The 26686-nt window shown below is 47.1% G+C and overlaps 1 protein-coding gene across 2 annotated transcripts in view; it reads left to right on the top strand.

Annotated features, from left to right (window-relative positions):
- The first annotated feature begins 12304 nt into the window (after positions 1–12304).
- KCNA6 (potassium voltage-gated channel subfamily A member 6) overlaps positions 12305–26686 on the top strand; it is a 46234-nt gene continuing 31852 nt past the window's right edge. Inside the window, exons 1-2 of one of the 2 annotated variants that reach the window (XM_027595330.2) lie at positions 12305–17117; positions 25625–25672. In XM_027595330.2, coding sequence (XP_027451131.1) covers positions 12348–13934 — 1587 coding nt within the window. In that variant the 5' untranslated portion in view covers positions 12305–12347 and the 3' untranslated portion in view covers positions 13935–17117; positions 25625–25672. The remainder of the gene's footprint in view (positions 17118–25624; positions 25673–26686) is intronic. The other variant, XM_027595329.2, reaches the window with a different exon arrangement.

The following is a 26686-nucleotide window of genomic DNA, read 5'->3' as shown; positions in this document are numbered from 1 at the left end:
GGGCCGGTTGAAGATTCTGTGTGTGTGTGTGTGTGTGTGTGTGTGTGTGTGTGTGTGTGTGTGTGTGTGTGTGTGTATACACTTTGCTCCCTGTTAGATGGACTGTCCTTGGGGCCAGGATTCATGATTATTTTGTTCAACATTGTATATCCAGAGCCTAATGCAGAACCTGGTACACAGAAGATGTTCAGTAATTATTTGTGGAATAAACGCATGAGTCCCTCTGAAGTCTCCAGTATACATGGAAAAGACAGCAGGCAATGACGAGAAAGAATCAACAAAGAGCCCTCTCAAGGAGCCTTCTTTTTGTTCTCTCTCCACATATAAACACTACTCAATTCACACTAAAATGAGTGGAGAATTCTACTTATTTTGCAGTTAATACAGTTTGAGGAGTTTAGGACTCACAGGTTCTTACCTACACTATTGTCTGGGATAATACAAAATGCATGCATTAATTAATTTGGGCCTTTCAGATTAATAGGTTCTGGGGCTAGATGGGAGACACAGAGTACTTTGAGATTTTTAGATGACAAATCTGTTAGAAATGTCCTTTACTGTGATTTTCACCTCTCTGTATTTTGGCTGTTAGTATAAGATCCTTCAGCTTCTGCCATTCATCTTCTCTTAGATGAGCACTTCCCAATATAGAATGGTACAGGAATACTTGTGAATCTGAGGGAAAATGGCACGTGGAGGGGTGAGTGTCTGCATCCTCTCTCTCTCTCTGCCCCTATGGCTGTAGATACTGCAGCTGGTAACACATGTCTTGCTCTGCATCGCCTCCAGAAATCAGGTCCTGGGCCTGCTGGGAGGGATGCATAAAGCCCATTCCTCTCATCCTGTGGGAAGGGCCTGGTGGGTGATGTCTGGGGTCACAGTGGAAGACCAGAGTTGGAAGAGTACACATCAGGGTATTGCTGCTACTCTTGTTCTTGAGGAGAATGCAGTTCTTTCTACCAGTCAGTGGGCAGAGACCCTCTGAAACAGTATAGACCTACCTAGAATTAGGGGCACATTTCCAGAATCCGAAGGTTATAGAATTAGGATTGTAATTTACCTTAGAATCCAGAGTCCTCTCGTGCAGGGGAAACTGAGGCCCAGGGAAGTGCTCTGACAAAGCCTGAATGGTGAGCATGTGGGTCTAGAAGTCATACTCTCTGACTTCAACTTGAGTGTTCAAGGCTCTGGATGTGACTGTCCTTTGAAGAGGATAAAGCACCATGAAAAAGTCATCGTTAATGTTATCGTCATGTGTCCTGTGCTCACCTGAATGGGAAATGTGAATGGAGAGGAAACAGAGTTCTCTCCAGAACAATGATCACCTCCCCCTTCTCTCTCTTGCACCCCCTCCACCCCACCCTCCACATGGTGGTCCACCCATTCTCTGGACTCTGGTCCCCTTGCTGTTGTCCTGGCCCCAGGCCTGGGCGGAAACAACATAACCTTTTCAGGAGAAAGGGTGCAGAGAAAGAAGTGTGTGGGGAGCCCGGTGGTGGGGGGAGAGGCTTTGACCTGTTCAGGAGGCATGGATAGGGTGTGAGGTTCCCCTGCACTCTCTGCCCTTACATCCTCGCTGGCCCCTCGTCCCCAGGGCCCAGACAGTCCAGATCTCCGGGAGGGGAATGCTGAAATCCTCACTCTCAGCCCCGTCAGGCACCTTCAGGCACTGTGCTCAGAGGCTGGCTGGCCTCTGTAAATTGTGTCTGGGAGGAAACGAGGTCCTCCTTCTACTGGGCCATTTCCAGGCTTCTTGAACCACCAAGCACTGGGAGGGAGAATGAATATTTTATAAAAGGCCCTAAAACATAATCTGTTACTTTGAGTGAATTAGAGTCTGTAGTTAAAAAAAGAGAGAAGTTTGCCATCAGTGGACCAGGAGTTCTGCATTATTTAGCCCCAGCTATTCCATCACATCAGTAAAGCAGGAGAATCAGAACATTAAAATCACACCCTTTGCTCCTGAGGAGGGGAAGCAGCATCCTGGAGGCCCACTCCCTACGTCTTGGATTTACTTTGCGGGGGACAATGGGTCTCTGCCTGGAGTGTGCTTGGGAGGAGGGGGCATAGATCTCTGCTCCCCTACTGACATGGTACCTTGCAGAGAACATTTCTGAGATCTAGTCTTCCCGCCCTATTTTGGGGACTTGTCTTACTCAACAGACAGCCTTCTCTAAGTTCTTCTCTTGTACAGCAATAGTACAAGAGTACCCAAATTCCTGATCCTAGGGGAAAACCAAAAGTCATTTTACTTTTGTTTGGATGCACAGTGATTCAAATCCCTTTGCCTTAAGCACTCCCTCACAGACTACAACTTGGGCCTCATCATTCCTAACCATAAAATCCTCTAACTTGTTTTCAGAACTAAAGAAATGAATGTGCTACCCCCATGGGGGACTCCACAGTTAGCACAGTAAACCATAGACATACACTTTGGAACTACAATTTCTTTAACTGTGTCAAAGATTCCAGACCAACCTCTTCATGATTCTATTCAAAGAATTTATGCTTCACTCCCGTGGTGGAAGAAAACAGGAAAATATTTTCTCCATCTTTCCAGAACATACCCTGACAGTCATGGCTTTTTTTGTTTGTTTGTTTGTTCTTTCAGATGAGATCAGGCGCGTTCAGGGTGGGATGGCCGTAGACTCTTTGTTTGTTCTTTCGTTACAGGACTGGCTTTGGGTACCTCTTTCCCTCATGCTTGTTATTTGGGGGCCATATCTACAATGAGATGTGGCTTTCTGTGTCTTGGCCAGCTCACCTTGCCTCTGCCATCCAACCCCTTCCCTCCCTACCCCTCCCCCCACACCTTCATGTTCACATATACCCCTATACAGGATCTGCTTTTATTCCATCAGTGCCTTGAGGAGGATGGTGTTATTGCAGATGAAGGAAGGTGCTCTGGACCTTGTGGCATTCCTTATATTACCTGCTTAGCAACCGACCCTCTCTCTGCATAGGCTGCATGCTCTCTTCATCTCTGCTTTCTGATTGCTTTCTCCTCCTTCTGCTCCTTATTGTTACTCATCAACTAACATGATGAGCACCTGTTACATGAAGGCTATTGTTCTAGGCCAAGGGGGAAAGATGACAGGGGCCTTGTCCTTACATGGTTTGAAATCTATGGGAACATAGGCTTCTTTCTGATCTGCCACTTCATCCTAGAAGAGTTTGTTATTTATAACCCATGGGGTAGGGAAATTCTAATGAACGGTGAATTCAGAGATCTGGATTCCAATCATTGCAGCTGTAAGAACTTAGAAAAGTCATTGACTCCTTCTAAAGTCCGATTCTGTCATTAGCAAATTAAGGCAGTTGAGTGAGGTGATGTTCACTGTCATCCCTAAGGTTTGGTTCCTATGATTTAATTTTCTCAAATCATGCTCTACAGTACACGAATGTCTCAAAACATAAGGTTTGGTGAAAAATGAGGTTCAATGGTTAAATCTATTTGGAAAACATTAAATAATGTTAAGGAATGTATTAGAGGCTTTAATATTCTAATGTCTATTATGAACCTCTCTGAGATGGTTAAAGTATCAGATTCCCAAACTCATTTAATTGGGGAGTGTGAGTGTATGTAAATATCTATTACCATGACACAAAACTAGAATTGTGTAGAACACAGTTTGGGAATGAAAAGTGGAATGCCTGCAACATGAGCTCCGGACGCAAGGCTGCTTACATTTGCAGCCTGCTCTAGTACCCACTAGTTCTACCACCTGGGGGATTATTTAGCTTCTCCATGCTTCAGTTTTCTTGTTTGTCCAAGAAAATTAGGGAAAGCTCCTACCTCATGGCTCTTAGGAAAGTGATTGGAATACAGTAAGCATCCAGTAAATGTTTATAATTAACTATTGCTATCTTTAGTGAATATTTATTAAAAAGCTAATCAACAAAAGGTGCTTACATTTTATTGTAAAGACTGACTTAGCCACAGTCTGTGGTCCTGTTTGAGATGTCAGCTAGGATGCCAGAACTAGACAGCATGCTGCTGCCTCAGTGACGTAAAGTTGGGTCAGAAAATGGGCAAGGAAAAGCAAAAATTCAGAGGAGCTCAGTACAAGCACATGGGAAAATCCCTACAGAATGATATGGCAGGGGTAGGAATAAGCAGCAATAAGAACAAAAACATTGGCCGAAGTGATGCTTTGGTAATGAATTTCATGATTCATGTTCGATTTTGTTTCTTTTTAGCCATAGAAAATGGAACATTGATTACTTTTGTTGTAGGTATCTTCCAAGCAGGAAAGCAAGGAGGTATATAGGTGAGGAGAGGTTATGTTGTAGTAACGAACATCTCATAAATCTCAGTGGGTTATAATAAAGGGTTGCTTATTGCTCAGACTACTTACCCATCCTGGTGTTCTTGAGGCTCTGCTCCATTCTTTCTGGAGCTGGCTGCTCCACCTTCTCATGTGCTCTGCATCAATATGGCAGAGGAAAACCACTCTGGCAAGTAAGTGCTGCAGGCCAGATGTAACACATGTCCTAACTCATCAACTAGAACGAGGGAACTAGAACCACATCATTACATGGGCCAGGAAGGACACAATCCTATCGTGTGCCCAGGAGGTGGAGAGCTGGAAATATTTGGTAAACAGTAGCATTGACTCCCATCAACTGCCCTCCTGATCATGCAATATCTGGCTATCATAGACAAAATGGCTTACTCACTCTCTAAGGGAGTCAACCCAAAAGACACACAAAAGCCTTATCTATTCCTGGCACAAAGCTGAAATTCTAGGCTCTCTAGTAGCATGTAGTTGTCTTCATGTTACGGAGTGACATGTTCAGTTAGGGTTGTGGGTCCTCCTAATTCAGAGACGTAGGGAACCCAAAAGACAAGTTTTGTTTCCCTCTTTCACAACACAATAGACAATAGTTGATCTGAAATAGGATAACTTTAATAAATAGTCCTATTCAGAAAGGGGGAGATAGAAGAAGCTCAGCAATCCCTGCTTTGTGGTGATTCTGAAACCCTGCTAAGGACAATTGGGCCCTTGTTTGGCTGCTCTTCTCTGCCTCTTAGCTTCTTCTCTGGAATGTTCCTTTTTCTCTGTTATCTTCGTTGCTCATATCTGAGATGGGCATGCTGCTGATACTTTCCTTTGGGACTCAGTAGCTTTCTCAGCCAGCTTCTTGGCCATAAAAATTTAGGGACACAAGGTTGTTTCAAGTCTTGAACAGTAATGAATGGTTTAGTCCAGGGCAGGGTGCCTTTGAGTATGGCTATCTTAAAATTACCTTGGGCTTTTCCCTATCTGCTCCAGGCAGCTCTATGTGCCAATAGCCAATAACCACACCAATGGTTCTTCTTCAGATGAACGTAACCGTGGATAATTTGAGTCTGTCAGTTTTCTGTGGGAAGTTACACTTTTAGTCTTTCTCTCGGTCTCTCTCTCTTTGTCTCTCCTCTGCCCTCCCTTTTTAAGCTACTTTGTCCAATTAAAAATGATTTTTTGTGGTGGTGGTAGGGAAGCCATAGCTATAATTAGTTTTGCTTTAAAACACCTTATCCCAATCAGAGGTATTAACAATGGGCATGACTGACCTCTGCTTGATTTGTTCCATACAGCAAACCTGAGTCCTAATAAGCCCTTTTTGCACAGAGGTCTTTCAAGTTTTGTTTACTTTCTTGGGGGAGATGAGAAGCAGGTCCCTCTGCCAGTCCTCAAAATCCCCACATTTCTGGGCCATCTCTGGTCCATTCCACCTCTGCTTGCTAAATGACCAGTTCTTTTCTGAGCTCATCAATACCTTGTACTACGTTGTCAGATGTAGCTCGCAGTAGTCACTGTACAATACTAACAATCTGTTTTCAAACCTCCTCCCAGATAGGCAAGTTTTTAGGTACTTGATCTGCCTTCTAAGCTGTCACAGGCAACAATTTGTAAATATTTTGCCACTTGTAACATGGATTGCCTGTGAAGCTTCTTTACTGCCCATCATTTGGCCCCAGTCCAATGCCAAGGCCACAGATTTTTGGTTATAGCAGCTCCTCATTTCTGGGTAGTACTGTTGAATTGGTTCGGATAGGCTAGATTATGCCATGATAACAAATCAACCCCCATATATCACAGGATTAGAATGAGTTTCTCACTCATGCTACATTGCTATTGCTTTGGCTGGGCTCCATGTCACCTCACTCTGGACCCCGCCTCACTCTGACAGCAGCCACCATCTTGACCACTACTGGTCAAGAGTGGCTGAGCTAAAGAAAGTTCTGGCGGCTTTCTTTACATTCAATGCAATGTTTTAGTCTAGAAGTGACACACATCACTTCTGCGTACAAATCCTTGGTCAGAACTATTTGCCTGGTCTAACCACAGGGGAGCTGGAGAGCACAAACCCCCATTCCTGAAAGGTAGAGAACCGGAGACATCTGGAAAGCAGCACTGGTGACTTATCTCCGTTGTGGACTGGCATGAAGAAGCAGGCTGCAAACGTGTGATACTAACAAGCTCTCTCGGGATCCTCCCTGAATGATAAAGAGTTCTTTATAGATTTATTTCTTGGCATGGCTAGTCATTTCCTAAGGCTGTTGATTTGCATGGCACAGATGTCTAATGCATTCCTTTTCCAATATACAGCTTCACTCAAGCAAAAGCTGTTAGATTTTTCTCTAGTGGATTCTGGAGTATCATCATCACCATCATCATTTTGTAGTTGATATCACTATCATCGTCATCATCATCAAAACTCTGGCTAAGGAGCTAAATATAAATGATGCTTATCTATAGAATATATATATTTGCATTTGTCCTTCCCCTTGTCCACTCTGGTCCCAGGGAAAGCCCAGGAGGAGGAAAATGGTGATGGTGCTTCCAAAGACTAAATTAATAGAAGGGAACTTTAGGTCTAAGAGTTACACTATCAAGTGTGAGAAGGGGGCACTAAACAGTTTATAAGACTAGTGGGTGCTACTGGCAGGAACTTAAAGCTCAAATTTCAAGACAGTGATTTCTTTTTAATGTAAGTCTTAGATGACCAAATTTGTGTGTGTTTGTGTGCGTGTGTGTGTGTATGTGTGTGTGTGCATGTAGAGGGATGGGAACAAAAGGAATGTAGCAAAGATTGTTTGCAAAGCATAGAATCACCCAATCATCCATTAATCTCCCCATGTCCCCCAGAATTCAAAGCTTCCTTCCTTCATCTTTCCAGCCAGGAAAATAGGGGGAAGGTTAAGAGGAGTAAAAATGACCCAGGAAGGAGGCAGGGTCATATAGGACACTGTTTTCTGGTCAGAGGAACTTCCACATTGGCCATCCTGAAGAACGGAAGGATTGGGGCAGTGAGCCTTGCCCAGAGGTGAGAGAGTAAGATGAGAGACACAGTGTCTGATGCATCACACCCCTGCCCCCAACTGTCTCCATATGGTTTGTCTTCTCCAGTGCAGAGCCAAAGAAAGGGGTGATTTTTCTTGATTCTTCTCAGGGAGGATGTGTGTATAATTATGCACTCAAGTAGGAACTGAGGGTGTTGACCACTTACCACTCTTTCCTCCCACAGGGGCCTGTGGGTGATAAGGCAGGTAAAAAGAAGCATTCTGAGATTATTCAGAGAAACAAGGCCCAGTCTATGACCACTGTCCTCTCTCTCCAGAGAAACACTACAAGGATCCTACTGCTGGGGTGATGACAAGCACACACGTGCGTGCATGCGCGTGCGCACACACACATATACAAAGTAAAAAAATTAATAAAAGAAGCCTGGAAAATAGGATAGAATGCTAATTTACATAGCTGGGATGAGTACATTTTAAACTCCAGGGCAGAGACACTAATATAAATGGTTATCAAATTATGTGGCGCATTGTTATGTACTCATCTTGGTTAGTACATACATCCATTTTCAGGTGGTTCCTCCCTACTGTGACCTTTTTCTTCCCACGCTGTGCTCCTGATCTGATGCAGATATTGTGCTCATTTGGAAGTCAGCATGACCCTGTGAAGATGCGAATCTGGGACAACATCTTCTCTGGTTTTCTTTTGACCCCACTGACCACCCCTTGGTCTCCTTTGCTGGCTCCTCTTCTTCCTGAACTTGAACTGTGAATTGTAAAGTACTGTGCAGGACTTGGCCTTGGTTATGTTTCTCTTCATTGTCCATATTCTGTCTCTCTAGAAGATGTCAGTGCCATGGGCTTAAATATTTCTAAATATTTTACATTCACAAATCACTCATTTCTTTTTCATATTCCAGGCCTGAATAAATAACCACTTCTCAATGTCTTTATTTGCATGTTTAATTTACCTCTCCAATTTAACATTTCTGAACATGAGGTCTTGATTGATCCTAACCTGTTTATTTATTTTTTTAAAGATTTTATGTATTTGAGAGAGAGAGAGAGCATGAGAGAAAGAGAGAGAGAGTGCGAGCTCAAGCGGGGGGAGGAGCAGAGGGAGAGGGAGAAGCAGACTCCCCGCTGAGCAGGGAGCCCAATGCTCAACCGACCGAGCAACCCAGGCACCCCTGATCCTAACCTGTTTAATTCCTTATATTCCCTTTCTTAGTAAATGACACCTCTCTCCCCCGTTGCTCAAACCCCAAACCTGGCATTCTTTGATTGTTTCTCATGTCCTATCCATCACCAATTCCTGCTGATTCTCTTAAATCTCCCCGCCCCGCCCCCACCTCATCCCCACTCTATCCCTACTTGCTTTACCTTTAGTCCAGTCCCTGTCACTATCAACCTTTTCCCAGACTACTGCAATTTCCTGGCCCATTTTCCTTTTGCCCCCTTGTAATGCATTCTCTTCATAGCCTCTATGCAAATCATGTCTCCTCTCTGCTTGACAGCCATCCCATATTATCTCTTCTGGGGCATCTTTCCCAACCACCCTGTTCAAAGTTGAATCCTCAGGTTGATTTCTGACATAGCATCCCATTTAGTTTCTCAAAGCATTTACTATAATATATAAATTTCTTCTTTATTGTTTACTGTCAAAATTTTCTGTCTAGAATGTAATGTATTTACTGCACAGACATGTAAGCTCACGAAAACAGATATTTTGTCTAGATCACTTCTAAACCCCTAGCACCTGCCAGTATGATGGGCACCCAGCTGCTTCTCAATAAATGCTTGTTAATTCCATGAATGGCCCCTAGCATCATTGCAAATATTTGAATTTAGGCACAAGAAAAATCTGTGCTGTCATGAAATCGGTGCTCAGTGAATGTGGGGGAAATGTTCACCTGTCACTGGAAGTGGTGTTGCAGTGTATGGATGGGGTTGTGCCTTTTGTCTTTCTTCACCTGGGAACTGGCACTTCTGAAGGTGTAATTTTACTCACTCTTCATATATGCTAGAGAAGAATGATCTAAGCATACGGATTTTCTAAAGCTAAGAAATGAGTCTCTTTCACAAAAGAACTAAAAACAGAACTCTGATTCATGAATTTGCTAATGACTTTTCTCTCAGGGGGAACCTCCTCGCGCACAGTGAGACATCTCCTGGGGCACAGCCTCATGCCTGATGTGAAGGTAACCAGGAACGTCAGCTCTGATGTAGGCTGGCGGGCAGCACCAGCCAGACTTAACCCAGGGGTACTCAAATGGTGATTCCTTTTACCATGTTAGACTGTGCACCCTTCTGGCAGAATGCAGGTTTTTTGTTTTTTTTTTCCCATGCTTCCCACCATTTGTTTTGAAGAGTTACTGACCTAGTTGACAGCCTCATGAATAAAAACAGCAATGACGAAAACAAACATGAAATGAATAATTCATTATAAATTTTGAAAACAAGGACAAAAAGAGTAAATTAATTTATAATCCAGAAAATAATTGCAGATAATCGGACAAGGGTGAAAGAGTATCTTCTGTATTGTGTCTGTTGTTGTTTCCTTTTCTTCTTTTACTTTTTCTTATTTTTTTGAATGGAGCGACTTGCATGAAGTCTAAATTGCTTAATTACATAGCCTGTAAATAGGGAAACTGTGAACTGGGTGACTGGGTGCAATTGCTTTCTCACCTTTCACTGAAGCATGCAAGGTGAAGGGAGGAAGTGGAAACTAACAGCACAGGCACAGAGAGGAAGCAGAGTCTGGCTGCACCTCCTGAAGCAACAGCCCAGAGAATGAAGATGCAATGAGATGCTAGCTTCTCTCCTACGCATTCACTACCTGACCTCTGCCCTACACATCTAGAAGACTTTGTCTCTACTCCCCCCAACCCCTCCGGCAGTGAATGCTGCTGCGAACCACTGTGGTTTTAAAACACTGTGCAATACAAAGAATTCTTGCTTGTATCTTGTGGTTTGAGATTACCTTTATGTATCATTCCTGTCATTATCAGCAATGATATAAAATGAACAAGAAGCTACACAAAACAACTTGTAGTCATCAGCCAATTAATTTTGGCCACAGACAACCAGGAAGGGAGAAACTGGGGTAAAGAGAAGCAAATGCCAACCATACCTGGAAGTGGCAGTCTAAAAAAATCAGAGCAATCCTCTTTCACCAAACTCTAACCTGTCTGGTCTAGTAAAGAAAGACTATATGGTTTCCAGTGGAAATGGATAGAAAACCATTCTTACGGCTTCCCTCCTAGAGAGTTAGGGCAAGATTCCCTAACATCAAACTTTGGTCCCTATCCAAATACTGCCAGGCGAGTCTTCACTGTAACATTACCTAAGAGCAGGGGCCATCTTTCTCATAGGGTTGTGGGACAGATGGGGCTGTGAGTGACATAGCACAGGTAGAGCACCTGGAATCCGGCCAGCACATATTAGATGCTCAGTAAATGTAGCCATTATTTTTCTTTTCAACATTCTTACATACCACTTCCCACTCATCCCCTCCTCTCTTTTCTTGCCTGTGCAGTAAGAAGGCATTCCCCGATGAGCTCCCAGGGAGGCTGGGAGCAAATGAATTCCAGGGTGTGCTTCCCTGAACCAGGATACCTCTGAGAGACCACCATCTTCTGGTTCTTTTTTCACTTGGGCTGCTGCCCCAGTTCCCAGAACTCCCCTGGAAAACCTCTGAGGCAAAAAGCAATGGGAGACTTCCCAGCCCCTTCTCTGCTACCAACTTTGCTACTCTAGGACAGTTGCAGCCTTGCCCTTCCAGGTTCGCAAAGGGAGGTATGGATTCTCTGGGGACTTACACTGGAATACTATCTAAATTGGAAGCTCTGAAGACTTCTACAGATGCTTTCTCTCTCTCTCTCTTTTAAGTAGATTAAGGAAGCTGGCAAATGGGTCTTCGTAAATATCGAGGGACAAAATATGATTCGATTTTTTCATTAGATTTCTGGACCAGTGGAGGTACAGTGCTCCCTGTTGTGTTGTATGGTGGGGCGGGGTGTGTTTTCTCCTCGGTGAAATGCACTGCGCAGATCACCTCCTGTAAACTGAAATGAGGAAAGCTGATTGCGGAGGTGGAGGGGGTGTGGTATTAGGGTGCTGGTGCTTGTTTAGGGGGCCGCGATTGTGAATGCGAGCAAGGGAGAGGCGTGCCAGGCGAGCGCGGGAAAGATTACTGGTGAGGCAAGTGTGTGTCTATTTCCACAGCGCCCTGGCTCGCGGCAGCCCCTGGCTGGGCGAGGGGTGTGATGTGAGAGTGGGGTGGGAGGGGGCAGCAGGCGGGGCCTGCCACGTCACTTGGAGAGTGAGTGTTGGGAAGGAAGGGCAGAGCGGAGAGCCGAGCTGCTGCCACTGCAACTGCCGCGGCTGCAGCGAAGGCTTGAGCGGTGGGGAGGTGGGTCCCCGCGCCCTGGCGCCGGGGCAGCCGCAGGGCCCTCTGCGAGGCCTGCGGCGCGACTCACAGGGAGGAGGTGGTGGCTGTGGCGGCGGGAACGGCGACCTTGGCCAGACGGAGCCCGCGGTGCACGTAGGGCGGAGGCCGAGCCCCGCCAGGAGTCTCTGCCGAGCCGGAGGGAGGCGCATCTGGCGCTTCGCTCCCAGCGGCTGCCGGGGGCTTGAGCGGCTGGAGAAACGCATTGGGAGCCGGGAAGAGCTAACCCTCCGGAGGTCGGACCCCCGCGTCCTGGAGCCCAGTCTCAGGCACGGCAGGGGGCGAAGCCACGCGTCTTTTCGGGCAGCCCGTTTCACACGCGCCAGTTTGCGGTTCCAGGTATCCCAGTAAGCTGTGGCACCCAAGCGCGGATATCTGGAGGCGCGGAGCGAAATCCTCTGCGTCCGGGTCCCCTCTCCAGACCTAGCCTTGCAGAGACCGGGGCTTCGGGGCTCACAGACCCAGCGGCCAGGCCAGACCGCGAGCTCGGAGGAGCGCGAGCCCCACCCTACACGGAGGGCGCCGCTGAGAGCCGGGAAGAGGTGCCGCGCTCCAGAGGTTGTGTCGTGGGCGCCGTCCTAGTGGCGGGGAGCGCACCGCGGAGGGGACATGAGGTCGGAGAAATCCCTGACGCTGGCGGCGCCGGGGGAGGTCCGTGGGCCGGAGGGGGAGCAACAGGATGCGGGAGATTTCCCGGAGGCCGGCGGGGGCGGGGGCTGCTGTAGTAGCGAGCGCCTGGTGATCAATATCTCCGGGCTGCGCTTCGAGACGCAACTGCGCACCCTGTCGCTGTTTCCCGACACGCTGCTGGGAGACCCCGGTCGCAGAGTCCGCTTCTTCGACCCCCTGAGGAACGAGTACTTCTTCGACCGCAACCGGCCCAGCTTCGACGCCATCCTCTACTACTACCAGTCTGGGGGCCGCCTGCGGAGGCCGGTCAACGTGCCCCTGGACATCTTCCTGGAGGAGATCCGCTTCTACCAGCTGGGGGACGAGGCCCTGGCGGCCTTCCGGGAGGACGAGGGCTGCCTGCCCGAAGGTGGCGAGGACGAGAAGCCACTGCCCTCCCAGCCCTTCCAGCGCCAGGTCTGGCTTCTCTTCGAGTACCCTGAGAGCTCAGGCCCCGCCAGGGGCATCGCCATCGTCTCCGTGTTGGTCATTCTCATCTCCATCGTCATCTTTTGCTTGGAGACCTTGCCCCAGTTCCGTGCAGATGGTCGAGGTGGAAGCAATGGTGTGAGCAGAGACTCCCCAATTTCCAGGGGTAGTCAAGAGGAAGACGAAGATGAAGAGGATTCCTATACCTTTCATCCTGGCCTCCCCCCGGGGGGCATGGTGGCAGGTGGCTCATCCTCACTAAGTACTCTTGGAGGCTCTTTCTTTACTGACCCGTTCTTTCTGGTGGAGACCCTGTGCATAGTTTGGTTCACTTTTGAGCTCCTGGTTCGCTTTTCTGCCTGCCCCAGCAAGCCAGCCTTCTTCCGCAACATCATGAACATCATTGACTTGGTGGCCATCTTCCCCTACTTCATCACCCTGGGCACTGAGCTGGTACAGCAGCAGGAACAGCAGTCGGCCAGTGGAGGTGGCGGCCAGAACGGGCAGCAGGCCATGTCCCTGGCCATCCTCAGAGTGATCCGCCTGGTCCGGGTGTTCCGCATCTTCAAGCTCTCCCGCCACTCCAAGGGGCTCCAGATCCTGGGCAAGACCTTGCAGGCCTCCATGCGGGAGCTGGGCCTGCTCATCTTCTTCCTCTTCATCGGGGTCATCCTCTTCTCCAGTGCCGTCTACTTCGCAGAGGCCGACGATGATGATTCACTCTTTCCCAGCATCCCAGATGCCTTCTGGTGGGCAGTGGTTACAATGACCACGGTAGGTTATGGAGACATGTACCCCATGACGGTGGGGGGCAAGATCGTGGGCTCGCTGTGTGCCATCGCTGGGGTCCTCACCATTGCCCTGCCTGTGCCCGTCATTGTCTCCAACTTCAACTACTTCTACCACCGGGAGACGGAGCAGGAGGAGCAAGGCCAGTATACCCATGTCACTTGTGGGCAGCCTGCACCAGACCTGAAGGCAGCCGACAGTGGACTTGGCAAGCCTGAATTCTCCGAGACCGCTCGGGAACGGAGACCCAGCTACCTTCCTCCTCCACATCGGGCATATGCAGAGAAAAGGATGCTCACTGAGGTTTGACAGATGCAGGCAGGGCGTGAATGAAAAGGACGACCCTGAGCAAACAGCCTCAGGCTTCCTTCTCATTCTCCACTCCCTTCACCCGAGCTCCAGACAAATTCCTGATTACCTCCCCTGCACTGGGTCCAGATACCTGGACTGTCAACCTTGTTGCTTGATCTCTCCAGCATTCAAGGTTTATCCATCTAAATGACATTCTTGAAATTCTAACGGTGCCACCCATTCATGCCCATCTTCTGTCACGTGGATGAGATTAACATCTGACCTTCCCTCATGACTCTCAATTTTCATGTCTGGGGCTTGTAATGTCTCTAGGAACAGAGATGTCAACAGGATGGAAACCAGGCATACCTGGGTCCTATTTCTCTCCTTGGTGTCCTTTGCTTTGGGGCATACACCTGTCAGCTTTTGGCTACATGGCAACTAGCAGAAGCTGGAAGACAGAAACAGTGTTCATCTTTCTGTTTTATTTCCGTGCCCTGTAACATCTGCTGGTCATCCTGCAGAAGACCCTTGGTAAAGCCTTTAGCTGCCCAGCCTCCAAATCTGTTATTCATCTCGAATCTTGGGAGGAATTAGAGAAACTGCAATTACACTTAGCCATTTGGAGGACATTAGGGTCAGTCCCAGACCAAAGGGGCCAAAGGATTCCTCCAGGTGTGTCCTGGCACAGTGGATATCAGCCTTTTGTCTACATTCAATTCTTCCCTCCTTGATTCTCTAGCTTCCAGGAAGGTTCCTTCTCAGAGCCAAATACTCTTTTTGTGCAAGTGCCTTCCTGTGCAGAGGAACTGGAAAGAGGGAACCACAGAGCCAGGAGAAATGGCTGAATAGAGTCAAGCAACTAGCCTGACCGAATTATCTAAAGAGAGGTATCACTTAAGCAGACATTGCCATCTGGGAGGCGTGCAAAGAGGAACCTTGTTGCAGACGGGAAATTTCTCTCCCACAATTACCCCCAACCCTCTCAGGCCCCCCACCCTTCTTCCTGGGAATTTGACTGAGGATTGCAGTTGAAGGTTTTCCAAAGCAAACTCTAGCTTCAACCTGCAGACAGGTAAAAGCATCCATTGGATGTTAGCGTGGGGTTCTTCCCATTTTAGGGGCAATGAAATAGGTTTAGAGTAAGGAAGAAACATCATTCCTTTGTTGACAGCCTCACTGTTAGAGGTTTTTTTGCTGAGTCAAGCAAACATTCCCCTGCTCTGCCCCTTGGAGCTGCAGCTGACCTGCTCTAACTGGTAAGGTAATGTGGCGGTGTTACCACCGGATAAGCCATCCTCTTCCAGCGTGAAACTGCTGCCTTCATCCCACCTGCCCACTTCCCCTCATTTCTCTCCTGGTAACATTGTCATTTGTTTGTTGCCTTGAAAAACTGTGATGTACTGTTCTGAGCTCTTCTGGGTGCAGTTCAGAAACCGAAAGGACTGTTAACATGTTTTAAATTTTATATCTATGCTTTAAGACTCTTTGATGAGAATGTCTCTTAAAAAAATTATTTTCTCAAGGAGCAACTTATGAGGCATTTTGAGGGTTTTCTTGAGAGACACTGTGGCTCCTGTGAGGGCCAGATCTAAATCTGGATTTTGCCACAGCCTGACAGGGTAACTTGGGCGCCACAGTTCCTCTCCGTGCCTCAGTTTCCCCACCCATTAAATGGGAACATTAATGTCTTCCCCTCCCTACCTCGTGGGGAATGTCGATGAACTCATCTGGGAAGCTGGGGATGATGCTATGCAAATGTGTGAATCTTAGTAAGGGACTTGAGTTTTTAGTTCATTATAGCCTGTTTTCCTATCTCCCAGAGGCAAAACCTCTCTGCCGGTTTTGCCCAAGATCCAAAGCCCAAGAGTAGGCTACCCTGGGCTATTGGCTCTTTAAGTCCCTGTTTAGCCTCTTGAACTGGGCCTCAGTCTCTCTTCTTACACTTCAGCAAGGAGGATGCTCTTTAGACAGGTCCAGTGGGATCTTGCCAGGGCCAGAGGCAGCCTTGATGGGGAGCGTGGCTTCTCCAAACCTGAAATACAGATAAGAGGAGTTCATGATTCAGAAATCTGCTCCGAGGCCATAAAGTTCTGGTTTTCCAAATGCCTTCAGTTACTTCTGGCTATCTGGGGAAAGGAGAAGGGCCCGCTACAGGGGTAATGGGGATGGTTTCAGCGAGGGTAAATGTTGGAACATGTCTGCATGTGTCTCTATATGTGTGTATGTGATCATCCTCATCACCATCCCTAATCAAACATTTCCTTTTCAAGTCAGAGCATGCCTGAAAGTAAAGGGTTTGTGGAGAGCTGGGCTCTCCAGGGACTCTGGTTGCCATAGCAACCTTCCAGACTGTTCTCTCCATCTTCTGATTTGGGCAGCAAGGGAGAACAGGAGACTACATATTCCCAGCTTCTGAAATGGGAACACCTCCTACATAGTGCTTTAGGGGCTGGTAATGACCAGTAGGTTGTGTGACCTTTGGAAAATGGGGCGGGGGAAAGCAGTTCCCCCAAACTTTCTCCCTGGACCTTTCTTCCTGATTTCCCCATCCAGTCATCGAAGCTGCCTCATCTCACCCGATTCTTCAGAAATTTGAATGCTAAGCAACTGCCAGTTAAACCAGTGTCAATATTATCTTTTTCAAAATGACAAAGAGAGACCTGGAGGGGACATGCTCCTCAAGAGGCGGCCAGGCTGGGCCTTGCCGAGAGTCCTGACAGTTACAGTCCATGACAGTATCATGGAACTGCCATCTCCTCAGAGAGAAGCTCCTCCCTGCTCTCAGAGAGACCGAGAGAAATGACACTTCTTCCTCCGGGGGAATTATTTAGCTCTGTTCCTAGCAATCTCATAGGTGGCTCTTCTCAAGACATCGAAGAAACACGGAGAGGCTGTGACCTGACCTACTTTCTGTGAAGGATTTTGCCAAGCGATCCCTCTGGCTCTGAGCCTCTTTGTGTGGATTTTGTGCCCCGAGCATCGAGAGAAGATGCATTCTGTGCTGCCTGAGACGGCTGGGGTGGCGATTTCCCAGCTGCCAGCAAAGGCAAGGGTCAGGCCTCCGTTACACCTGACTCGCCGGCAGGAGCTCCCAAATGCCTTCCTGGATCTGTCAGGCTCAGCTGAGATGTGGGATAGTCCTCCTGCCTGATCATCCTTAAGGAGAGGGGTGGAGAACTGGCCGCCTTTGCATCAGAGGTAGGTTCTGCTGTTGGGGAATTTTGCTCCTGGCTCAGCGCTCCGGGCCAGATTATAACTTGGGGAGGGGAGCACATCATCCCGGAGACCCGGGGCTTTGATGTCCTGGTCCTCAGTGACCACCTTCCTCTTCTTTTGTGTATATTCTGTGACTCCCTGTACTTTAGTCTCCTTCCTCCATTTCTGCTCCCTCACTGCTGCCTCCCCCACCCTTTCTAGTCACCTCCTTTTGTCTGCACTCCCCTCCCCTTCTCCTAGGTGTTCTCATTTTCACGGCATTTTTTTTTTTTTTTTGCCTTCTTGTCACATTTCTGGCTTTTGCCCTGCTGTTGTTTTAATCTCTTCCTCCTTCTCTATGTGTCTTTATTTCTTTCTTTCTCCCTCTCTCCACCTTTTTAGTAGCAGGGAGCAGCTGTACCATTTCTGTTGAGATCACACCTTGAACTCTAGGATAGCGGTGCTCTCACGTGTTTGCTAAGAAGGCTGTTCTCCAGCTGGAGGACACCCTCCCCCCGCCAATTCCCTGCCAGTTCAGTGTCTTATCCTTTCCTGCCAAGCTTGCCCCTGTGATCACAAGTTCTGAATTTACGGAGCAAGATGAGTTTGCACTGGGTTTAGAAAAATGTCTCTGCAGAAATTTCCTGAATCTTCAAAAATAAAAGAGAGAAGGAAAAAGAAAAGAGGGAGAGAGAGAGAGAGAGAGAGAACCCCTAAGTCCCCCAACCTTAAAAAACTTACAGAAAGGTTCAAAACAAAACAAAAGAACAGGAGGAACAGTAAGCTAAACACAAAAACAAGAACTTAGGAGGAAATGGAATTAGGAGTGGAATTAGCCTGGAAAAAGCCTTAACTCAGAAGTGGCCCTCAAGCTGCCCTTAGTTCACTTGAAGGCCCTCATAGCATCCAGCTGTCTCTCTTGCACACTGAAGGCAGGGCAAAGCAAGGGCATATATCCCAGGGGTGCCAGGTGCAGGGGACACTCCTTGACAAGATGGATTAAAATTCTCTACGCAGTTCTTAAGGGGAGCTGTGCCCTCTCCTTGCTGGAGGTGGTAGGCTGTATTAGGATGGGGTGGGGGTGGGGTGGGGTGGGGTGGAGGGTAATGGACATTTTCTAAAACATGTGATAGTTGTTTAACTCTATACACTAACCAAAAAAAGTCATTGGATTGTGGGGGTAGGGAGAAGTGGCATGGGGCTGATAACCTGAGAGTTTCACACCTTGTTTGTTTGGTTTTATAAATCTAGAAGGTTAGCATCTCTAAAGATGGACCAGTCTAAATATCCAGGATGGAATGACAGTTTTTTCCTTCTGCCACTTGGGGACACTTTAGAGCTTTCATGCACTTGCTCCTTGCTACTCAAATACATTGCCAAGAACTGCCCTCTTTTTTCTTTTTTTTAATTTTGACAATCAAATCATTGTGGGATTTTTCCTCTTTGCTCAAGCAAAAGAAAGGTCAGAGCCATTTTTGGTAAGTGCAGAGCATGATTAGCATGTATTGGGTTAGGGTGAGTATGCTGGACATTATTCATTACATAGGACTAAGGCAGTGAACTTGCCTGAGGGGTTCATACTTTGCTGGCAAAACAAAAACGAAGAAAAGCTTCAAAATCCCCACCAACCAACCGAAAAACCCCACCTAGTCTCTGCACCTGTAAAGTCAGAATTCCTTAAGAAATCCTACAGGAGTCAAGGTTTTATTCTGCTGGCCTCCTTCCCACCCTCCTCCCTGCAGTAACCATTAACCCTTTACAGCCACTGTGGGGTCCCCAGTCTTTGGTGCTTTGGGCAAGCAGAAGTCAGCTCACCAGGCTCCAGGTTTGTTCATCAGACATTGCTCTCCTGCTCTCACTTGGCCTTTTGCTTACTGGGACCCATCCTTCCCTCCCCTGGGTACTTCTCACATAACACTTTCCAGTCCTGCTGCTTATCATTCCTTCTCTCCACTGGCTGAGCCCTTGTTTTTGGCAGTATTTCTGTCATCCGGCGTCTCTGCACAAATGCCAAGATAGATTCCCAGAGAATAACTGTCCTTCTGGGACAATCTGGCTGCCGTGCCAGCTCTGATGGGTTTTGACTGTGTGTTCTTGCCCTGGGGAGAGAGGTGGGGTCTGATTCTAGCTTGTCAAGGTCACTTAGGGAAGGACATTCTTTAAACGGTAGGATTTCCTCTCTCCGTTCTGCTTTATACCGGGCTGCCTCGGGTGGCACAGATTAGCTTCTGGCAGAATAAGGCCCAGAGCTTGGGGCTTCAGTGGGAGAGGGAACTTGCCAGATGCAGGCCACTGGGAATACAAGACAGATGGGCTCTTAGTTCTCATGTTACCGTGTCTCCCAATGAAACACCTTCCTGTTCTGGGCTTGAGGTCCCTGGGGGATTGGAGATTGTCATGTCATGTCCCTTTGCTCTGAGCCCCTAGATAGAGGAGTTCACCCTGTCTCCCTGTCCCTTCTTCATTCTCACTCCCTTGGTACCCTAAAGAGGGGATGAAATTCTATTTGCGACCACTTCTGAAGGACAAACAGGGTGCTGACTCCCTCATTCCCAGAACAACAGAGCAAAAGGGGCCGTAAGTATCATTAATACTGGTCTCATCTTGACTATCACTTAAACTACTTAGGGCCTAACCCGGGTGGGGGTTTATAACAATTTTTTTTTTAAACATAACTCTGACCTTATCGTTGTTACTATGAAGAGGCTTTTCCCCGAGTCTGCCTTGGGCCTCGGCAGACACTCTTTGCCTGCCCCTGGAAAACATCTTGGATCCTGAAGCAGCCTCCACGGCAGGCTGCAGGGAGCACAGACAGACCCCTGCTCTTTGGTGAGCGCAAAACCAACATTTCAAAAGGAAATCAGAGCCATGCAGTCTGCTGGTGCTGCTATTTTTGACCTGCTCGCTGTTCTCTCAGGGCTTGACAACCTCTGTCTCCAGGAGACAGACAGACCAGCTCTTGGCAGCAGGGACATTTTGCTTTGAAAAAGAACACAGGAAGACAGTCGTGCGGCTGGGAGGGGCCAGGAAGACTGGCCATTCCTTCCCTCTCCTCCAGGAGGCTCAGCACCTGGCTGGCGGGGTCCAGGGTCCATAGGTCTAAGGCTAGGGCACTGTCCTTGCCCGGTGAATCCTTCCTCTGCTTTGGTCCTCCCCAATGGGAGTCGTCCTAGCAAGAATGAGAACGGCACCATTCATTTAAAAAAAACACTTAAAATGCCTTCAATGCTTTCGAACATATTGTCATATAACAAAAAGGACTCTGTAGCTAAGTTTCCTGGGTTCAAATCCCACCTTGCCACTTACCTGCTAGGTGACATGCAGCAAGTTCTGAAACTGCTCCGTGCCTCAGTTTCCCTTTCTGCAAAGGGGGGGATAATAATAGTACCAATCTCACGGAGCTGTTTTGAGGATTACATGAACTAATATATGTGCAGTGTTTATGTAATATGTAATAATAGATACGTGGTATAATATGTAACAATATATAAGCACTATACCAAGATTGGCTGTTATTACTATTATCCTACAACAACCAAATGAGGTTGGCGGGCTAGGCATTGTTTTCCTCTGGCAGATAAGACGGTTGAGGCTCAGAGGGCATGTTTAAGGGCACACAACTAATGTGTGACCCATCATCCTCAGGGGAGACGTAATTTACAGAACTTAGTGAGGGTCCGATTAATACTAAACAAGAAGAGGGAATGGATTTGTGATTCCTAAATGTGTATATGGGCTTTTATTTACATGCCGATTTGTCTCTTTGAGGGAAAACCAGCAGGCGTCCTGTCTTTCTCCCCATTCCTCTCTGTATATAGTTACATATCTCACAGAGCCATAATTTCACATAGCTGGATACCTCACTTAGCTATATATATATGCATATATATATATATATATATATATATATATACACACACACACAGAAATACACACACACACATACACATATATATACAGGTTTCCCCAGCTATCCAAAAGTAGAGCATTCCCGTGAAACCTTTCATAAGCCAGATGAAGTAAAGCAAAGAAGTAATTACCATTTCGTAAAAGCAGAAATCCTCTTCAGATTTCTTTGGGTTACTGAGATCAGGTACTAACACAGGTCTTTAGTAAAAGCAAAGTGGGGGGTGGGCGCCTGGGTGGCTCAGTCTCTTGAGCATCTGACTCTTGATTTCAGCTCAGGTCATGATCTCGGGGTTGTGAGATCGAGCCCTGTGTGGGGCCCTGTGCTCAATGGGGTGTCTGCTTGAGATTTTCTCTCTCCCTTTCCCTCTGTCCCCCCATATGTGCGTTCTCTCTCTCCCGTCTAAAATAAATGTCTTTAAAAAAAAGTGGTGTAAAGGGAACTTTTGGATAGCTGCGAAAACCTGTACATCTTTCTATAGACCCTTCCTTACTACCCATCACTGTTCTCCTCCCTCCACATTTTAATATTCCCAGGGGATGGCGCTCCACTAGAGCCTTCCTCACATACTTCCTCCAGTCTTCCCCCTTGGGACAAATGCAGAGTCCCACAGTTAACCCTAAGGATAGAACACATAAGTCAGACCCCAGCTCAGTTTTCTTATACCGTTCCAGTGGACTTCAAAATCCCACCTCTCCGGGTCTTCATCCTCAGCATCCCCCCTCTGTTGCCTGGCCATCTTCATGACCCGCTGCACCCCTCCCCCCACTTTGCAGGTGGTGACACCCTGTAACACGCAGGGTGTGTTCCTGCTTTCCTTTGCTCCTTTCAGGGGGAGGAGCCAGGAGGCCCTGGAGTTGGAAGAAGCTAGCCTCTCCTACTTCTGTGGGTGCCCATTTGCTTCCACTGTAGCTCTCACTGGAGGTCCCAGATCAGGCCCGAATGTTCTTCTCACCCTGTGCTCATTCCCACAGCCACTCCAGCTTGCCCAGAAGACCTGGCCCAGGCAGGGCAACGGGACCCCCCCCCCCGCCCCCCCCGTTCTGACTTCTTGGCTTGCTTGCATCTGAATCAACGTTATTAGCCGCACCTCATTTAGCCTCTCCAGTTTTGTCATCTGCAAAACAGGGGAGCTAATGCCACTTGCCTCACACAGTTGTTGGGAGACTCAAACAAGCAGCACGTTAAAGAGGTTAGCAGGAAGTAAACTCTCAGCAGAGCAGGGCCGAGGGAGCCTCAGTGACATTGAACAGCCACCGTGGAGTGAGGCTGGAACCACCTGTACTCGAAAAGAAAGGCAGGATCCCTGTCAACTTCAGTTCTGTTCTCTGAAACAAACATTTAAATGAAATATGATATAAAAAATAGCCTCATGGTAGCTAGCTATTTTATCCAGAAGGCTCTTTGCCTGAAGGATTCACAGCAGAATCTGTTTAAATAATGGCACCTAAGATGTGATTTAATATATAGAAATGTAATCTGAATGTACCCTGTAAAAATAGAATGGATATACTGGTGATAATTTTTTCAGCCAAGATAGAAAACCCCTCCCAGGAGCACCAGAGCATTGGGAAGGACAGTACCCAGGGTCACAGGGACAGAAGGGGGAGGGGGGGTTGGGAGGGGCCCTAAATGCTCCTCTTTATGAAGAAGGCTGATGCAGACAAGTGGAAAGATTAGCCCATGATCACAGGTAATTCAGGGCAAAGCTGGGTCTAGGACTCACATTTTCTAACTTCACCACCAGTATATTTTTTTTTTATGGAAAACAGAAACCTAAGGATTAAATTTACCAATTTTATTCATTTCCTATCCAGCCAAACTCATTAGCAGAGCTGTCCGTAGGAAGTGCAGTTAAGTGCTTTGTAATTTCATCTCTCTCTTCCCTGACTTTTGAAGGTACAGAGGCAGCAGGTCTAGCTAGAGAAATTCTTCATCAGATAACCAGCTCTTGGATTTGTAAGGAACGACTAAAAAATTGTTACTCTAGTAAGTACCAAAGGTATTTTCACACTGGGCAAAGAGAGGCTCATGTTCAGGCTCTGTCTGGCCTGGGCAGCCAAGCCCTGTGCTTTTAATCTTACCAAGTAAGACGTTCTATAACCTTTTAGGGCTATAGTTTTTCTGTTAAATTTAGTGACCGGGTTGCAGGAAACTGTCACAAATTGGAAGTCAGGAAAGCAGGTTATTTGAGACTTCTGTATTTTAAGAAGGATAGGAGGGATGCAGAAAGTTAGAATCTTACCCAGAAGTGCCGATTTCTGACACCCTGGGAAACAGAAATCAGCTTCTAGATTCTTCTCTGTACTTAGTTGTCCTGGGAGAGAAAGAGAAATCACTGATGGTTACAGATTCCTTTTATAAATCACAGGACTAGTGTCAGGAAGAACAAAGTTTCCAGAAGCCATGGTGGCTGAACCATAAATCAGGCGCTCCCCAGCAGCTTTAAGGCAATTTGGCATTGCTGGGAAGAGAGAGAAGTCTGGCATGATGGGGAAAAGAGTGTGTCTCCTGTAGGACTGCGCCTGATGCTTCAGGGAAGGGGGGTCACATTTACCCAGGAGCAGCACACACATTTGCATGTGGAGAGCCCAAGATTTCACCCACCCACACCTAGCCACACTCCAGGCCTGGTAATTACCCTCTGCTCCTCTGGAGGTGTGTTTGTTTGTTTGTTTTTTTATTTGCTTATTTTTTTTCCCCGCACCTACAATCTTCTGGCGGATGGTTTAATATCCCTGCAGAATTCCAAATAACAATCCCAGAGCACCTAACCCAAAACTGTGCAGGTTATTCCTGATAATAGGTCCTAAATCAGTGACTTGTGGGTCAAATACGATGCCGTGTTAAGAAATACTGGATATGAAAATTTTATCTCAATAAAACTGGGAAAAGATACAAGAAATATTGGGAGATTTCACATGCAGAGCTTGACTTTTGTTTTCTTTTGAAAAACGAAAGGTCTGGTCTTGTTGATCCTGCATTTCGGCTTTCCGCCATCAGTCGGCAGGAGCTGAGTGAGCTGCTTCGTTCCGAAAGCACAGGGGGTTCTCTTTTGCCCAGTGTCCACAGAGGCTGGGGCCGTCTGTCATTTTTGTTGTGCCCACAGCATTGTTTTGGTTCTAGGTGGAAAACATGTCCTATGTGTGAATTTCTACCAAAGGTACTACGCCCAGCCCACTTCACCTGGTGACCCCGTGGACACTGGTGCATGTGGCCCCTCTCAGAACCTTCCTTGAATGATTTCACTGAGATCATTCAAGGATGGGATGGGGGAAGGTGTGACTGTTCGGAACAGAGTGAAAGCAGAAGTGAGGCCTGGCAACCCGTGCAGGAGGCAGTCACAACTTGAGACAGAACTGGGCGGCTGCTTGGAGAGAAGAGACCTTGTAGGAATCAAGAACATGCTAAGTTATGTTCTCTGTCCAATTAAGTGGGCAAGGAAATGTGTGATGCAATTCAGGATTTCCATCTAAAATTATTAAAATGCAAAAAAGACAAACCTCGGTGTTTGGGTATTTCTGACTTGAGGCCAGCCGCCTACTTCTGTGATGTCAGATAATGAGACATCGCTCTGTTCGTGCTGGCTGGGACTCAGCGTTATGAGTCGGGGCTCGCCAGTGGGATCCTGTAGCTCTCTTGGGGAGCGGTTGGCCACCATCCAGGGGTTCTGCATCTGTGCGACACTGTGAAGCCCCTGGTCCTCCCCACACCCTTTCTTCTCTCTCTTCCTAGATTCTTCTCTGTCGGTTTCAGCTCTCAGTTGGGCTCTGCTGTTTATGGGCTTATTGGCCAGAAGTGAGCTGACTGTAGAGTTGGAACCGTGTCCAACATTATTGTGTTGGGAGAGAGATAAGAAAGGTTCTCCTCTTTTCCTTGCTTTACCTGTTATTTCATCAGAATATTCTGGGGCCAGAGTTCAACAGTAATTTGGGCTAGAGGCAGCTCCAAATCCTTAGGGTCCCAAGAGAGGAGCAGATTTCACGTTGGTCATCTCTTACTGGGGACAGTTTTCACTTCTGAAAACCCACATTTAAAAGGATTCGATGACCCTTACCCTGCTCATCCCCCTGACTCCCATACTTGCCCTTTCTAGGAGCACAGAAAAAATTAAATCAGGTTCGGTTAAAGGAAATCCATCATGGGTCTTCCATCTTAATGACTGTCTGCCTCACTTTTCCCCATAGATGTAGTTCTGAAAAGTTGTTTTTAACGTGTGTGTGTGTGTGTGTGTGTGTGTGTGTGTGTGTGTACAAAAGCAACAGAATCACTTTCCTATCACAGGTGATTTTAACAGGCAGGGGCCCGTTCACATTTAAATGAAATCAGAGGATGTAGCTAAACTTAAGGAAAGTATATGGTCTGTAGAAAAATGAACTTAAATTAGTTTGTGGCATACTTCATACAATTGTAATTCCTTTGTCCAGTGGAAGGAAAAGGAATTGCGGACCAAACTGCAGAATTACAGACCAGATTTGAGAAAGAGCCTTTTTATTCACTGGAGGAACTAGAGGATGTTTTTCAAAATGTATATTCAAAAGTGGGAACTCTAACAAACTCTATTACAATTTTCTCTTTTTCTTGCTGTATTCTGACCATCCAGATGATGAATTTCCACGTGTGCAGCATGGTATCTCCCACGCCGTGTCAGGTGAGGCAGAACGGGAGAGATGAGGTCTCGGTCCTAAGTCCTAAATCCCTCGTGTCTCTCTATTAACTCTGTGGGAAAGGGTGATGTCAGCCAACCCAGGAGTCGGTGCCCAGGGCTGCCACCCTGTCTGTGTAACTGTGTGGCCTTGGGAACACTGGGAACCTCTCTGAGCCGTGGTTCTCTCCTCTGTAAAATCAGGCCATTGATAGAACATCTCTCATGGTGGCCAGTGGGGTTAAATATAGATATAGATAGACATAATGCTAATTAGGTGCATCGCAGGTCCTGACACACAGTAAGCATTCAATAAAAATGGGCTATTTTTTCCATGACCTCTTTCTTTTTGGACATTGAGGCATAGGCAGGGCCTCTAAAAATTGCCCAACCTTTAGAAACAATTAGAACCACCCAAAGCTCATGTAAATCAAGGCCTTTAGGAAATATATGTGCCATAGTTTCTCTCCCTTTGCAAATCTAGGTTTCCTGACCTAACACTGACCATGGTTCAGTTATGTAATTATCCAATACTTGGTTTTCACACAGGTGACTCATGGAAAGGGGCTTCATGCCCTCTTAGACTGAAAACTCCCTCCCTGCTAAAACAGGCAGCAGAAAGGAATACCTAGTGGTTCTGATAATCCTTTTAGAAAGAACATAAGCAATGAAGTGACTTATCCATGCAAAATTCTGGGAAGCAGTGAGAATTTCCAACACACTTAGGAATTAACTGGGACATCGAATAACTGAGTGTGGGCAGCCAGCCATTTACTTGCCTGACTTTTGGGCTTGCCTTGAGCTGGGAGAAGTTGCTGTAAGGAATCTGCACAAGGACACAGGAAGAAGGTCTCCTCGGGTGCCGAACAGGCTCAGAAATGCGCCTGTCATGATGCATTTGGGGTTGACATTCTTTGGAATTATAACACCAGCCAGTGGAAAATAGGACTCGATTTAGAGTGAGTGTATTTCTTTACATACAGCATTTCAGGAATATATTTCATTTGCAAGGAAGTCAGC

This window comes from Zalophus californianus, chromosome 9 (assembly GCF_009762305.2).
Source record: "Zalophus californianus isolate mZalCal1 chromosome 9, mZalCal1.pri.v2, whole genome shotgun sequence".
Classification (NCBI taxonomy): domain Eukaryota; kingdom Metazoa; phylum Chordata; class Mammalia; order Carnivora; family Otariidae; genus Zalophus; species Zalophus californianus.
This window is presented reverse-complemented; position numbering and strand designations above follow the sequence as displayed.